General features: G+C 43.0%; 1 protein-coding gene across 3 annotated transcripts in view; it reads left to right on the top strand.

The window, feature by feature from the left end:
• The first annotated feature begins 246 nt into the window (after nt 1-246).
• Nucleotides 247-17,641, top strand: part of LOC126473823 (solute carrier family 22 member 7-like) — a 147,369-nt gene continuing 129,974 nt past the window's right edge. For all 3 annotated transcript variants that reach the window (XM_050101142.1, XM_050101141.1, XM_050101143.1), the window contains exon 1: nt 247-333. In XM_050101142.1, the coding sequence (XP_049957099.1) occupies nt 292-333 (42 nt within the window). In that variant the 5' untranslated portion in view covers nt 247-291. The remainder of the gene's footprint in view (nt 334-17,641) is intronic.

Raw genomic sequence — 17,641 nt, 5'->3', positions numbered from 1 at the left:
TAATTAGTTCTAAGTCTAGGGGACTGATGACCTCAGATGTTATCACAGTGCTTTGGGCCATAAATTATCCCGTTGACTTGCCAGATTGTTAGTTACACCCCACATTCCTCCACTCGTGACTGCCATATCCGTTAAACACGTATTTTATCAATTGCGTTATTTTCGTACTGTAGGTGACGCCAGCAGATAAGGAGTACCACAGCAGTTCAGAGGTGCGTAACGTCGGTCTCTTGCTTCACAAGCCGTCGCAGTGCGTGTGCGACTCCCTTGAACAGACGTCTCTTCGCAGGGATGGGGAAAGACATCGGCAACGGCGAACTGCAAACATTGGAGGTACTGTGGAACGTCTACCCACGTAGAATACACCAAACGCATCCTCCATTACGTGTTTACATAATTGCACACGGTCAGGATTAAAAAGAAAAATGTTCTGATACAAGGTGTTCGTCTCGAAGAGTGACATCCAATGACTCCAAACTCGACCCTCGTGCCTCACCTCCAAGGGTGTGACGTGACAGATGGCGCTGTAATCGACTAAAGTCAAAATGGGTGAAAAGCCGTTGAAAAGTGGTAACATCTCAAGAAGTACACGTCAGATTATGGTCCCAGGTGGTTAGAAATGCAATTATTTTCAAATCTTTAATGTGAAACCGGCTTTTATAGCAAAAATACTTTACTTCTGTACAAATCGCACTATATTCAGGAATTTCGCAAATAAGTGTTCTGCAAATACTGCTTGAGCACAGATTCGATTGGCATCACTTATCGTTGCATAAGAACTACATGGGGACGGCTTTCAAAACCGCTTGAAGATTTGCAGTTGGATACAATAACAACTAGCAGCCTATGTAGATTTTCGTTCACATATACTTTCCTCTGATGAAACAAATCGCCAAATGAATAGGCATAATAGGCGTTATTGGTAAGTGAATAATCCGCGTTAACTAAGGGAAGTCGAGGATCATATATGAAAGAAATTACACCAAAAATGTGGACCAAGTAATTGTGTTTCGGACAATCAAGCCTTTTTTGCTACAAAACCGGTTTCTTATTGAAGGTTTTAGGATAACATCCTTTCTACCTCCTGGGATCCTGATCTGATGCGTGTTTAAACAGTTTTTAATGCAATTCCAGTTTTGTCGATTACAGCACTATCTATAACGGACTGCAAAAAAATTTTAATGCAAAAGTCAGTCTGCGTACTCTTCCTGGAGAATCCGCAACAGAAACTGGGGTTCCTTTTCACGATTTCAAACTTGACCCTCCCCCCCCCCCCCCCACACCTCCTGGAGGGGGGCAGGGGATCGAGTACCGTGTCACTGTATGTGAACAACTTTCATTCCAAACTTTTTTAATCTGATTTGTAGTTTTCCGCGTATTTCCAAAAATATATTTATATTCCTCAGCCTCTATAGCCTGTAAGCCACTAACAGCGTGTGGCCAACATACCTGGTAGCAACATTAACAGTTTCCAGTCCTCTTCGATTTGCGTATTGAGCGAGGCAGAAATGACTGTCTATATGCCTCCCTAAGCGCCCACATCTCTCTCGTCCTTTTCTCATCATAACAACGCGAGATGTGTAACGGCGACAGTAAGCGCGTTTCCGATTTTTCTCGCAAGATTCTCATCCTAGATAATCATACAAATTTGAGAGAACCTGAATTTCTTTCTGTGACATTATTTATTCATCGTATCGCTTTTGACACATTGAAAAAATAAGTAAGTTCATAGAATATACAGCCTAATATATCCTAGTAAAATGTAAAACATCTAGAGCATTTATGTACACTGTCCACTCTATAGAGTCGCCAGCACGAAGTTTGCCGTAGTGTGATCTTGTGGGGAATTCTTCTGTGATGTGTCTGACGACGGTCTGTGGTTCTCCGCAGTCACAAGACGGCATGGCTACTTACGCAGTTTCCGAAAAAAATATACACATCTCCCATGCTGAGTTCTAACCCTGTTTAGCATTGACCATGTTCTGCGTGGCAAGTCGAATCCCTGTTGTTCTTGAACGATACACGGCGCAGTATTTTCTTTTTTTCTCTAGTCCACTCCTGCGTCCATGATTTTGGTAAGGTGGACCTCATCTTTGACAGGGATCTTTTCTATTTTATTCTAATACTCTAGAGCAAAGTCAGTTGTGGTTTGCGTCATCAGTATCTTGATGGACTGGTAGATTTTTTACTGTCGCCGACGTTTTTTTTACTCGTTCGTGAGAGCACTTATGCGTCGTAGTTGACGGGGTGGAATGTGGCTTAATACCAGTGGCCATTCTGTAGGTGTTGATCTGATGACACCAGAAATCATCCTCATGCTGTTGTTTAGCTAGACGTCTGTTTTTTGAGCATATGGACAAACTGGGGCAGCAAAATCAGCACGTGAGAAAACTGGCCTCAGAGCAGAGAAACGTAGGGTGGATGCCGATGCTCCCCAGGATGTAATACACATCTTTTGGATGAAGTTGTGTATTGTTTCCAGTTTTTTAGTTGTTTTTGATACGTGATTTCTAAAAGAGAGGGGTCTATCTGGGGCTACCCCAAGATACTTAGGTGTTGTACTGCAAGTGTAGTGTTTTCATATTATACGTTGAGTTTTGTTCCGGTGAATTTACTATTTAGGTGAAAGCAGGAATTCTCTGCTTTGGTGGCATTTCGTTGGGGAAAGTTCTTTCACAGTACAACTAGGTCTCCGTCAGAACTTCTTCTAATTGTTGAATTGAGCTACACCTTGTTGCAAGTACCCAGTCGTCGGCGTAACCTAACTTCCTTGATTTTGTTTTTGGGATGTCCGCTTCGTAGAAGCTGAAGAGAAATGGAGCAAGGAGTGGTCCTTGTGGTAGATATTTTTAATTTACACTTGTGTCCAAAATTAACGCGACAAATCGTTATTCCCCCTCCCGCGTCTATTTCTCAATATAATGATACAAACTGTCAACCAGATGCCCGCACGATCTTATTCTGATCAGAAGATGGCATTCCGGTCAACGGACAACCATGTCATCAATGGGTTTTTGTATGTCCGTCCTTTTCACTGGAGGTCTTGGTCTCCATGGCCGTTCACTATTGTAAGAAAATGAAGCCCCTACAGCTGTCCTTATGATCTTATTTATTGTGTAGCTACCAGATTCGGCGCTTCAGTGCGCCACCTTCAGAACTTAGTTGACGCTGATAATCCCTTCAGCATCAACTAAGCTCTGAAGGTGGCTCACTGATGCGCCGAAACTGCTAGCCACACAATAAATAAGATCATAAGGACTGCTGTATTGGCGTCATTTTCTTACAATGCCAATGACGACATCACGGCACCTGTGAAACGAGGTAGTGTTCGCCGGCTAATCCCACATCCACAATCGCTGTGTACACAGTCGCAGACTGTGCAGTATGGCGCAGAGAAGATGCCTACCAGACTCTCTGCGGTGGAGAAACACAGAGAGAACGGAGGCAGGACAGTCGCAGTATGACGTGGCCCGATGACTTAGTGTGAATCGTTCTGTTGTTTCTCGGTTGTGGCGGCAGTTTATAAAGACCGGAACTGTGTCCCGAAGACCAGTGCAGGGACGACCACGTGTGACTTCAGAAGAGGACCGTCATTTGGCTATACACCTATATCTCTGACATCGATCTGTTGTAGAATTTTAGAACATGTTTTTTGCTCGGGTATCATGTCATTTCTGGAAACCAAGAAACTACTCTGTAGGAATCAACATGGATTTCGGGATCAGCTATCGTGTGAGACCCAACTCGCTTGATTTGTTCATGAGACCCAGAAAATATTAGATACAGGCTCTTTAATTTTACTGTAGGCAGTATCTATCTTACCCCTCGAGAGATAAGCCTCTACATCCTTACATTTGTCTTCTAGCCATCCCTGCTTAGCCATTTTGCACTTCCTGTCAATCTCATTTTTGAGACGTTTGTATTACTTTTTGCCTGCTTCACTTACTGCATTTTTGTATTTTCTTCTTTCATCAATTAAATTCAATATTTCTTCTGTTACCCAAGGATTTCTATTAGCCCTCGTCTTTTTACCTACTTGATCCTCTGCTGCCTTCACTACTTTGAGGAGTCCATAAAGTCCAGGTGGTGCTGGCGCTTTGGGACGCAGCTTCTTGATGACTTGTTCAGGCAGGCCCATCTCCTTCAACAGAGCCCTGGTCTTTTTGTGCACTTTCTCTGTAGGGTCGCTTGCTATTGACCTGTATGCAGGATCCTTCAGAAGGTGTTGCACCTTTCTGCCATATTCTGTTTTCTTTAGGATGACTGTAGAGTTCCCCTTGTCTGCGGGCATCACCACAATGCTGTCATCCTCCCGGAGTCGCCTCAGACCACCCTTTCATCACCTGAAATGTTGGATTTGGGTGGCTTGGTCTTGGTGAGCGCCCTGCAGGTCTCTCTTCCGATCTCTTCGGCCACACTAGAAGGTAGAGTGTTGGCCATTTGCTCAACTGCACTGACGAAGGCTGCGACAGGCACGTTTCTAGGTGTCATTGCGAAATTGAGGCCCTTACTTAGTACTTTCAAGGTGGTCTCATCAAGCTGCTTGTCACTTAGATTGACCACTGTGCGTGTGTCCCCAGTCTGTTGTGCCTTGTTGTTGAGGCGCTCAAACTTGGCTAGTTGGCGTGCCATTCACTTCTTGCTGGTGCATTCTGCTAGAGACCAGGAGGCACCGTCAACCTGGTTCCAGTCTTGAGTGGTCAAGGAGGCTGCTACAGTTAGGTGAAGATACAGCAACTCCCTAGACGTAACATCCAGTCGGTGGCGCAGGTCGCGCACTCTCTCTCTAACCAGAGCGAGACTAGCTCGGTGTTTTATCCTGTTTGCCGCTCTCGAATTAACGTGATGCTTGATCCTGGCGAAAACTGGAACTACCTTCCCCTCTCGGCATGTCAGCAGGAAACTGAGAGCACACAGCATCCTCCCTTTCCTTTGTCGAAGCTTGTCCAGCTTCTTGATGTTACGGCACATCTCCTCCCCGTAGAGTCTTCTGATGTAATTCTTCATGCTTTCCCGGCGATCTGTTGACATCTTGGATATGTCATATATTGGCCAGACCACCAGAACTGTGAACATCAGGTGTAAAGAACACCAGAGACATACCAGACTCAGGCAGGCTACTAAATCAGCCATAGCAGAGCATTGTCTGGAACTTGGTCATTCAATGGATTACAATGACACCAAGATTGTGACACAGACCTCAAGATTTTGGGACAGTGTCATTAAAGTAGCCATTGAGATTAAGGTCACAGACAATCTAATCAACCGTGACTCGGGATACCAAATCAGCACTGCCTGGAATCCAGTGCTTGAGCTTGTGAAAACTCAACGCAGGTCACTGGGATTCTACAAGAAATAGAAGCGGAGACCGAGAGAACAGCCGTGAGACAAGGTGTCTGACATTGGAGACCAGATCTGAAACACTCCAGATCATGAACACCAGCGACCAGAGAGGGACAATGTAGCCGCGTCTGGCGGGCACCGGTCCGCATCGTCTAAACTACCGGCAGGGGTTGAGGAAAGGTAGTATTTACCCGAAGGCATTGACTACTAATTCTGGGGAGGAGATATGGAACTTCAGGTGTAGGAAATTGTCATCTTTATTTGCGGATTATAGAATCAAATTCATTTGGACTTCAGTGGGTTGGACACTGCCAGGTGCATTACCTGTTGAGCAGTGCGACTGGTCTTTGGAATGTGTCCCGGACATCTGACGGGACTCCGATGTTCCTTATGAGTGGGTTTTCCGAGACCACGGCTTTTTGATACAGGCGTCTGGCTTTTTGTTGAAATCTGCGAAGGACCTCAGGTTCTTGCACAGCTTCATGTACGTAACGAGACGGGAACTGCAGGTGCACGTGTAGGACTCTTCGTAAGGCCTTATTCTCCAGTGCTTGAAGACGTTGAATGTGGCGGGTGGCAGCATTGCCCCAGGCGATGCAGGCGTAGTCCATGATCGGCCGGACGAATAGCCTGTAGATGAGGAGGCCATTTGCAACTCACAGTGAGGAGCCTTCATTAAGCAGCGGGTATAGTGCACCCAGGCGCTGGTCCACTTTCCTGCGGGTGGCCGTGACGTGCTGTTGCCAAATGAGCTGACGATCCAGCACAACTTCGAGATAAGTTGCTGAGGGCAGCCACGCGATGTCTTCGCCGAATAACCGAATTTCCGGCACTGGCGGCGGTCGTCTTCTGGTAAAGATGACTGCTTGGCTCTTCTGAGCGTTGAAGCGAATCCTCCATTTATGGGACCATCCTTCAAGGTCGGAACAGGCGTCCTGAAGTCGGCGGTGCATGGCCTGAGGCCAATGGCTGCACGTGTAGATGGTGGTGTCGTCAGCATACATAGCTTTTTCCACCCTGGGGGAGGTGGGGATGTCCGATGTAAAGATGCAGTAAAGGATCGGCCCAAGGACGGAGCCCTGAGGTACGCCAGCGGCGATGGGCCGGAGAGTCGAGCAGGAGTTGGCAACGCGAACAGAGAAGGTTCGCCCTCGGAGGTATGATGCGAGCAGCTGTACCATGGAGCAAGGAAATCCGTGCTGCTTCAATTTCCACAGGAGCCCCTGATGCCAGATGCTGTCGAACGCCTTGGAAATGTCAAGGAATACCGCCCCACAGTATTCCCGGTTGTTGAAGGCGAGGGTGATGTCTTCGACGACGCGGATCACCTGTTGTTCAGTGGAGTGGCCTCTTCTGAACCCAAATTGCTCCGGTGGGAGTATCCTCCGTCGGTCCATTATGGTGCGGATTCTTCGTAACAGCAGCCGTTCGAACACCTTACTGATATGAGGGAGGAGGCTGATAGGTCGATAGTTGGCCGGTTCCTTCCTGTTCTTCCCCGGTTTTGGAATGGGGATAACTGTAGCCCGTTTCCATGCCTCTGGATATGTCAGCGTCCGGAAGATGTTGTTAAAAACTGCAGCCAGCCAGATATAGGCTGCCGGAGGTAGTTCCTTCAGGGCTCTGTTGGGTTTGTCATTTGCCCCCGGTGCCTTGGTGGTGTTCAGACCAGCGATGCATGTCCGAACTTCTTCCATCGTGACGGGCGGAATTTGGTCCTCATCTGCAGCAGCAGGTTGGTCCAGGTATTGTTGGACTTCCGCTTCCACGCGCTGAACGTGATTGACGTCAATCGGGTCGTTCACAGGGACGAAATTAGCTTCAAATACATCGGCGATGGCGTTGGCCTTGTCCTCAGGGGTGTAGACGAGTCCAGCCGGGGCTGCCAACAGAGGAATAGTCGTCCGACGTTTAGTGAAAAATCGAACTGTGTCCCAGTGATTGGCATCCGGTGTAAAGGCCTCGAGTTTCGTGGCCCACTGCTGGTTCCTGTGGGCGAGGAGGGCGACCTTGACGTCGCGCCGAAGCTGGTTGATACGTCGCTTAAGGTCTGGATCCCTGGTGAGACGCCAGTCTTTGCAGAGACGATTGCGGAGACGTATAAGGTCCAGGATGTCTTGGGGTAACCCTGGACGAAGTGGCTGCCGCTGTCTGGCCTGTGGCGTGGACTGCCGGAGAGCTGTGGTAACAGCAGCGGTGAACTCCGCCGTGGCATCATCGACGGGTGCATCCGGTGGAGTGAATGCCAGCAGATGGGGGAGCCGATCCCGGTAGTCATCCCAGTGTGTACGTCGCAGATTCCACCGTGGCGTCTGCGGAGGAAGATGGACGTTCAGCTGGAAAATGACAGGCAGATGGTTAGAATTGAGAGCATGTCTCACTTCTGCCGTCATGAACTGACGTCTAGCGGGCGAGGACCTCAGACGGAACAGACGGGGCGGCGCGGACCGATTAGGGAGCGCCCAGCACGAAACAGAAGTGGAAATCATAGTAACAGTCAGGAGATAGAGTACCCAACATCTCAGACCGGGTCTGACACACCTCAGATGATAACCACATCCGTTGAGGACGGCCAGAACGGGCGACGACGGCAGTCGGAACATCTGCGACTGGAGGGGTCCGTTGAAGCTGAGTCTGGCGGGCGCGGACCGCAGATGGAACACTCGACCCGGCGCGGACCGATTAGGGAACGCCCAGCTCCTCCCAGGCATAAATACTGGACTCGATCGACCCAAGGACCATTCTCAGGTAGCACCTGAATAAGACAGCGAGGCACGCTGTTGAAATATCGTGCGAGAACGACGCGAACATCCGGCTGGATTCCCGAATATCCAAGATGTCAACAGATCGCCGGGAAAGCATGAAGAATTACAATAATTGTTTTCTTTGCAGTCTTCCTCAGCACATTGTTTCAAACCCATAGGTGCACGTAATAAAGCATCAGCAATAATATTAGAAGAACCCTGGATGTAAACAATACTAAAATCAAATTCCTGTACATACAGTGCCCTTCGTGATAATCTTCCATGTGTTAATTTTGTTGACATAAGAAATTCCAGAGCTCTATGATCGGTGTAAACCTTAGTATGTCTGCCATACAAAAAGATGCGAAATTTTGTGAAAGCCCAAACAACAGCCAAAGCTCCATGTTCTGTGATCGAATAATTCTTTTCTGATTTAGAGAGAACACGACTTCCAAATGCAATAGTTTTCTGTACTACAACGTTGTTTTCTTCTATCTCTTGAAATAAGTGTGCACCTAGGCCTTTGTATGATGAGTCCGTCGCCAAACAAAATTCTAATTGAGTTTCCTCATCCCAGCACCAATCAGAATTCTTTCCAGAAAGTTCACATAAACGAGGTGTGGCCAAATTGTCCAATCTAACAAAGCACCTAAGAAAATTACAGACACCAAGGAAATTACAAACATCACGTTTATCAGTAGGAACAGCATAATTACGAATAGCGTCTAGTATCTCTGGATCAGGAAGAATACCTTCTGTTGAAATAATATGACCAAGAAATTTCACCTGAGAACGACCAAATTCAGATTTTCCCAAGTTCACTGTAATGCCAACTCTTGCAAAAATACGAATCCAAAATTCTGTTATGCTCTCTCCAAGAACGTTTAGCAATAAGAATATTGTCAACATATGAAGTAATATTGTTACGAAGATAAACAGGTAAAATTTCATTTAAACCAAGAATGAATGCTGCTGAAGATACAGTAAGTCCAAATGGTAATTTCGGAAATTGATAACAGTTACCAAAGGCTAAAAAAGTAGTGTATTTTCTACAATCAGGGTGGAGTTTAATTTGCCAAAAACTTGCACAGAGATCAATTGTGGATAAAACTTTAATTCCATGGAAATGTTGAAGAAGTTCATCTAAATTTTTTGGACCTCAGTTTCAGGAATGAAGATATTATTTATCAGTCTGGAATCCAGAACCAAACGAATTGACCCATCCTTTTTAAAAACTGCATGTAATGGGCTGGTATAAGGACTGACAGCTGGCTCAATAATGCCTTGATCTAACATGGATTGAAGTTCTTTCTTAACATTGTCTCTATAAGCCAAAGGAATAGCGTATGTTTTTCCCCGAAATGGTGTGTGTGTTCTTTTACTTTAAATAAATATTGTAAGCCTTGTATAGTTCCTGTGTGATGACTAAATACTGTAGTATGCGAAGTCAAAATTTGGTGTAATTTTTCTCTTGCAACGTCATCTGTCACCTCAGCTTTGTTAATCTTTTCATTAATTAATTCTTCACCATTAATCATATCATCCATCGTGTCTCTGTATCTATTGTCGTTGTCATGAATGAACACATTGTCGTCATAATACTCAGCGAAAACATCAGAAGTAAGAAACCTTAAACAATATGTGTCTGATTCAGATTTCGTTACTCACTCGAAAAATTTCAAACACCTCGGCATTCCGGCAACATTCAAGTTCACACTTCCTTCCTTAAAGTTTAACATTGCTTTATATGTGTTAAGAAACTCCATACCTAATATAATTTGTGTATTGAGTAATGGAACAATAATAAAATTAGCAGAAAATTCATATCCTTGACAAATGAAATTTAAGTTGGTCTGTTGTTTGACTTCCACACTTTTTCCAGAAATAGCTCCTCGAATTGTGGTTTTAGAAACAGGTAACATAGGACAAGCAATAGTTCTTACACATATACGAAAACCTAATTCACTAATAAAATTCAGTGGGCTCCCAGAAATTAAAACCGCAGTGAACTTATTCTTACTCACACATACTTCAATAACAGAATGTAAAAATGTGTCTACATCATTTTCCTTTTCGTCTAGCAAAATATCTCTCACGTCTTCCAAGCATACGTAGTGTAAAGTCGTAGTGTCATTACTTTTTGAACCGTCTGTATTGCTGCCAGAAGCCGAAGCTACAAGTCATTGTCGATTGTTTGTGTCACGTCTTTGATTATTCGCGTCACTTCGCGGATCAATTTCTACGATTTGCACTTTGTTGTTGTTGTTGTGGTCTTCAGTCCTGAGACTGGTTTGATGCAGCTCTCCATGCTACTCTATCCTGTGCAAGCTTCCTCATCTCCCAGTACCTACTGCAACCTACATCCTTCTGAATCTGCTTAGTGTACTGATCCCTTGGTCTCCCTCTACGATTTTTACCCTCCACACTGCCCTCCAATGCTAAATTTGTGATCCCTTGATGCCTCAAAACATGTCCTACCAACCGATCCCTTCTTCTAGTCAAGTTGTGCCACAAACTTCTCTTCTCCCCAATCCTGTTCAATACCTCCTCATTAGTTACGTGATCTACCCACCTTATTTTCAGCATTCTTCTGTAGCACCACATTTCGAAAGCTTCTATTCTCTTCTTGTCCAAACTGGTTATCGTCCATGTTTCACTTCCATACATGGCTACACTCCATACAAATACTTTCAGAAACGACTTCCTGACACTTAAATCTCTACTCGATGTTAACAAATTTCTCTTCTTCAGAAACGATTTCCTTGCCATTGCCAGTCTACATTTTATATCCTCTCTACTTCGACCATCATCAGTTATTTTACTCCCTAAATAGCAAAACTCCTTTACTACTTTAAGTGTCTCATTTCCTAATCTAATCCCCTCAGCATCACCCGATTTAATTTGACTACATTCCATTATCCTCGTTTTGCTTTTGTTGATGTTCATCTTATATCCTCCTTTCAAGACACTGTCCATTCCGTTTAACTGCTTTTCCAAGTCCTTTGCTGTCTCTGACAGAATTACAATGTCATCGGCGAACCTCAAAGTTTTTACTTCTTCTCCATGAATTTTAATACCTACTCCGAATTTTTCTTTTGTTTCCTTTACTGCTTGCTCAATATACAGATTGAATAACATCGGGGAGAGGCTACAACCCTGTCTCACTCCCTTCCCAACCACTGCTTCCCTTTCATGCCCCTCGACTCTTATAACTGCCATCTGGTTTCTGTACAAATTGTAAATAGCCTTTCGCTCCCTGTATTTTACCCCTGCCACCTTCAGAATTTGAAAGAGAGTATTCCAGTTAACGTTGTCAAAAGCTTTCTCTAAGTCTACAAATGCTAGAAACGTAGGTTTGCCTTTTCTTAATCTTTCTTCTAAGATAAGTCGTAAGGTTAGTATTGCCTCACGTGTTCCAATATTTCTACGGAATCCAAACTGATCTTCCCCGAGGTCCGCTTCTACCAGTTTTTCCATTCGTCTGTAAAGAATTCGCGTTAGTATTTTGCAGCTGTGACTTATTAAACTGATAGTTCGGTAATTTTCACATCTGTCAACACCTGCTTTCTTTGGGATTGGAATTATTATATTCTTCTTGAAGTCTGTGGGTATTTCGCCTGTCTCATACATCTTGCTCACCAGATGGTAGAGTTTTGTCATGACTGGCTCTCCCAAGGCCATCAGTAGTTCTAATGGAATGTTGTCTACTCCCGGGGCCTTGTTTCGACTCAGGTCTTTCAGTGCTCTGTCAAACTCTTCACGCAGTATCTTATCTCCCATTTCATCTTCACCTACATCCTCTTCCATTTCCATAATACTGTCCTCAAGTACATCGCCCTTGTATAAACCCTCTATATACTCCTTCCACCTTTCTGCCTTCCCTTCTTTGCTTAGAACTGGGTTCCCATCTGAGCTCTTGATATTCATACAAGTGGTTCTCTTCTCTCCAAAGGTCTCTTTAATTTTCCTGTAGGCAGTATCTATCTTACCCCTAGTGAGACAAGCCTCTACATCCTTACATTTGTCCTCTAGCCATCCCTGCTTAGCCATTTTGCACTTTCTGTCGATCTCATTTTTGAGACGTTTGTATTCCCTTTTGCCTGCTTCATTTACTGCATTTCTATATTTTCTCCTTTCATCAATTAAATTCAATATTTCTTCTGTTACCCAAGGATTTCTATTAGCCCTCGTCTTTTTACCTACTTGATCGTCTGCTGCCTTCACTACTTCATCCCTCAGAGCTACCCATTCTTCTTCTACTGTATTTCTTTCCCCCATTCCTGTCGATTGTTCCTTTATGCTCTCCCTGAAACTCTCTACAACCTCTGGTTCTTTCAGTTTATCCAGGTCCCATCTCCTTAAATTCCCACCTTTTTGCAGTTTCTTCAGTTTCAATCTGCAGTTCATAACCAATAGATTGTGGTCAGAGTCCACATCTGCCCCTGGAAATGTCCTACAATTTAAAACCTGGTTCCTAAATCTCTGTCTTACCATTATATAATCTATCTGATACCTATTAGTATCTCCAGGATTCTTCCAGGTATACAACCTTCTTTTATGATTCTTGAACCAAGTGTTAGCTATGATTAAGTTATGCTCTGTGCAAAATTCTACAAGGCGGCTTCCTCTTTCATTTCTTCCCCCCAATCCATATTCACCTACTATGTTTCCTTCTCTCCCTTTTCCTACTGACGAATTCCAGTCACCCATGACTATAAAATTTCGTCTCCCTTCACTACCTGAATAATTTCTTTTATCTCGTCATACATTTCATCAATTTCTTCATCATCTGCAGAGCTAGTTGGCATATAAACTTGTACTACTGTAGTAGGCATGGGCTTTGTGTCTATCTTGGCCACAATAATGCTTTCACTATGCTGTTTGTAGTAGCTAACCCGCACTCCTATTTTTTTATTCGTTATTAAACCTACTCCTGCATTACCCCTATCTGATTTTGTATTTATAACCCTGTAACCACCTGACCAAAAGTCTTGCTCCTCCTGCCACCGAACTTCACTAATTCCCACTATATCTAACTTTAACCTATCCATTTCCCTTTTTAAATTTTCTAACCTACCTGCCCGATTAAGGGATCTGACATTCCATGCTCCGATCCGTAGAATGCCAGTTTTCTTTCTCCTGATAACGACGTCCTCTTGAGTAGTCCCCGCCCGGAGATCCGAATGGGGGACTATTTTACCTCCAGAATATTTTACCCAAGAGGACGCCATCATCATTTAATCATACAGTAAAGCTGCATGTCCTCGGGAAAAATTACGGCTGTAGTTTCTCCTTGCTTTCAGCCATTTGCAGTACCAGCACAGCAAGGCCGTTTTGGTTAATGTTACAAGGCCAGATCAGTCAATCATCCAGACTGTTGCCCCTGCAACTACTGAAAAGGCTGCTGCCCCTCTTCAGGAACCACATGTTTGTCTGGCCTCTCAACAGATACCCCTCCGTTGTGGTTGCACCTACAGTACGGCCATCTGTATCGCTGACGCACGCAAGCCTCCCCACCAACGGCAAGGTCCATGGTTCATGGGCACTTGTCTCTCTGAATTTCTGTCACGTGGAGGGTGCCAATTAGGTCCTTCCTGTCTGTTAGATGTAAATTCTTTGTTGTGTCTGTTATTAAAATTTCTATTTTCATGGCTATCTGCATGACTACTTCATGTGTAATTTCGACTATCACTTCTGAAATTATTGTTAGGGCTACTACCCTGGTTATTTCTGTAGTAAGAATTTCCATTATTGTATGAATAATTTCTGTCTTGATGATACCGATTACTGTTTCCGTATGATTGATCATTCCGGTAAGAATTTCTATTATTATAATTGCCTCTGAAATTTCTGTTAGAACGTCTGTTATTGTCATAAGGGTGGTATTTATTGTCCTGTCTGTTTCGTCTCTCATTTCCGAAATTAACGTCATAACGTCCGTTCCGATCATTATCGCTTTTCTCTGAAAATCTATTGTGGTTACCGTTACTGAAAAAATTACAAGAAGTTACATCGTCGTCGTCATACTCAAGTTCTTGCAGCAAAGTCTTAAAAGTTTCAATGTCGTCTTTACATCTTCCGGCTACAACAATGTATCTTATCGATTGTGGCAGCTTAGTTAAACAGTTCAGTCGGGCTATTAGGGTTGGAAAGGAATTGATTCTTTTGAATCACGTCTTCAAAGTATTCTGCCGGCGTGCGGAACTCAGACTGTTTAAAATTACACTGCATAATAAGACTATGTTTGACTCTGTCTTCCGTGTTTTCTGACCAATATGCCGATAGAAATACATGATAAAATTCATTTAAATTATTACAATCTCTAATAAGTGCGCGCATGCGCGTCGCCGGTTCGTTTTCTAAATATACACACATAAATTCCAGTTTGTGACTCAGTGGCCAATTTGGGGGAAGTGCGTACATAAATTGATCTAACCATGAATATGGATGTATGTCATTATTAGAATTGCGAAAGAACTTAAATTTACGAACAGTTAAAAAGTGTTTGTAGTCGAAGTTTTCGCCTCGTGGCGACAAAGACCTACCGTGTCTGTCCCAGTCCGAATGTTGGTTATTGTCAAGTTCGCGCGCCTGGCGCTCTCTTGTTGCATCTCGTAAATGAAATAAATTACTTTCTTCAAAACCCCCCGCTATCGGTGATTCTAAACTTCTTTTACTGTCTTTTCCTACGATTTCGCTTTCAATTTGTGTAACTTGCTTTCGTAAAGCCTCAAATACCCTTTTAACGCGTTCATTAAATTTTCCCTGATTTTCAACATGTTTATTTATATTCTCGTACTCTTCTGTTCCTGTAAATGGCAATGGAGCTGTATCATCTGAATCCCTGTTCCCACTTAAACTAATATTTGTCAATTTATCTGAAATCTCCTCAACCTTTTCCGTTAAGTCACCTGTTTGTTCTTTCTGTTTATTTACGTCTTCCGTAAGTGTCGCGACTCGGGTTTCAGTATTGACACATTTAGTAGTTAACTGTTCATATTGTTGTTTTAGGTTATTTATTTTGTCATTTGGTACGGATTCCTCGATTGTTTCAAATATTTCTTCCGTATCGTATGTACGCTGTAAATTTAACTCTGAAAATTTTTGTACTATCACGCGATCTCTTTCTTCCTGTTCTCTATCCTGTTCTTTTTGTCTATTTTCTATTGAAGTTAATCTGTTATTGTGAGCATTCAAAATCGGTTGTACTTCTTCTCTAATTTCTTTCTTTAATTCATCTTTCATGTTTTCAAAACATGTCCCTATTCGTGAGTCTAACCGTGTTGCCATTGTTCCCATCTCTGTTTTAAATTCAGATCCTAACTGTGTTTTCATTGTTCCCATATCAGTTTTAATTGTTCCTATTTGTGATCCCAAATTTAATATTGCACTCATCAACTGCTCCATATTAAGTGGTTCGAAATTCTTTTCGCCCCTAACATTTCCTGTAAAACTAACTTCCTTCGTCATAGCCGTAAAGCTATCTGTGTTCGACACTATTCCAGAATTTTCTAACATTAATCTCGTATTCTGAAAATTTTTCAATTGTGAAAAAATTTGAATTGGTTCCGGACTATTTTCCCAGCTTATTAAATTGTTTTCTACTTTATTATTCACCATACTGTTCTCCAGTGTTGGCGAGTTCGCCATGTTAACAAATTCGTTATTCTGAATATTCATCATTCTTATCTTTTTCATCGATTGCGTAATCATTTACAAAACATACAAAACTCGTCAGTATACGAAAATTACACACAATATAACACTTTATCACCAACAATACCATTCACACGAAATGCTTCTTGACAAACACGATTAACGAACAATTAAAACCTTCACAATTGCACAAAATTGTCAAACCTTTATACGACACATCAGAGATTAAATTCTACAAAAATACCATTAGAAGAATGACAAGACAACTATAAACGTTCAATTACAAATTCTACACTTGCAGTATAGACTAAAGCAATACTACTGTCTACTATTTTTACTATGAAAACAATTCCAAGGGACGATCCGAAGCAGCGGTCGCCACGTGCATGGGGGCTTAACTAAAATGAAAAGACTAATATTTATGAATAAACGCAATAATTTTACTACCTGTATGACCGGTTACTAAGTCTCGTAACCGGTTTGCCCTGACTAGTATTAGCACGCAATCTGACTGCATAAAACAAAAATAAAGAATGACAAGGAAGTTCCATTAACACAATTGATTAATTAAGTCCCCTGCAACTATAAAAGCAACGAAAGAACAAAGCACAAGTGTAACCGTTCACTGCGTGGTAGTGTGACTCAATGTACATGTATCTGGCTCTGTTCTTTCTCAATACGACAAAATATTTTAAACACCATTTACAATGAATTAATTGAAAAACCAGAAATACTACAATTACACATAGAAACCAGAATTACAAGTCTAATAAATGAACACGAGCCAGATGCTTTGTTGACTGTGAGCAAGAGGGATTGTTATTAAAGAAAACTATAATACCTTTTTACCTCATTACATATTGACGAAAATATTCCATTACACCAGCATCATAAATCAAAAGCCCATCTCCTTTCTCAAATATATTCTGACAGTTGCATCTTCTTCCATCTATACATTACACCAACCAAACAGTACAACACTCAGATCGTCTACTCTCTCATCCCAACAGAACAACAACTGCCCTCGACACCCTCTGAACTACTACAGCGCCCATTGGAGGCGGCGGAATAATAATCTTTGTCGCAATCTCTGGCGCTGTGACTCAGTGTAGCCACCTTTCAATAGTTCCGCACATCTGTTCGACGTCCCTTCTTGAAAACGGGGATGACGTGTGCCCTTTTCCAATGTTTTGGAACGCTACGCTCTTCTAGAGACCTACGGTACACCACTGCAAGAAGGGGGGCAAGTTCCTTCGCGTAGTCTGTGTAAAATCGAACTGGTATCCCATCAGGTCCAGCGTCCTTTCCTCTTTTGAGCGATTTTAATTGTTTTTCTATCCCTCTGTCATCTATTTCGATGTATACCATTTTGTCATCCGTGCGTCCATCTAGAGAAGGAACTACAGTGCAGCCTTCCTCTGTGAAACAGCTTTGGAAAAAGACATTTAGTATTTCGGCCTATAGTCTGTCGTCCTCCGTTTCAGTACCATTTTGATCACAGAGTGTCTGGACATTTTGTTTTGATCCACCTACCGCTTTGACATAAGACCAAAATTTCTTAGGATTTTCTGCCAAGTCAGTACATAGAAGTTTACTTTCGAGTTCATTGAACGCCGCTCGCATAGCCCTCCTCACATTACATTTCGCTTCTTGTAGTTTTTGTTTGTCTGGAAGGACTTTTTCATTAGATGCTTTTGGTTCTCGTTCTGCTGATGAGTAAGTTGCGTGAGTAGAGCTTCCAGCGTAGGTGGTTCCTGGCCCATCGCCATTTTAGTGTGTTATAACTAGGAATAACACGATAAATACATCACCATTCTCGACTTATTGACACTGCACTGATGCAAATAACTGTGTTACTGGGCGCCAAGTTGTAGATGAACACTTCATCGAAAATTACA

This window comes from Schistocerca serialis, chromosome 4 (genome assembly GCF_023864345.2).
Source record: "Schistocerca serialis cubense isolate TAMUIC-IGC-003099 chromosome 4, iqSchSeri2.2, whole genome shotgun sequence".
Classification (NCBI taxonomy): Eukaryota; Metazoa; Arthropoda; class Insecta; order Orthoptera; family Acrididae; genus Schistocerca; species Schistocerca serialis.
The sequence above is the reverse complement of the archived record's forward strand: the minus strand, read 5'-3'. Positions and strand labels throughout refer to the sequence as shown.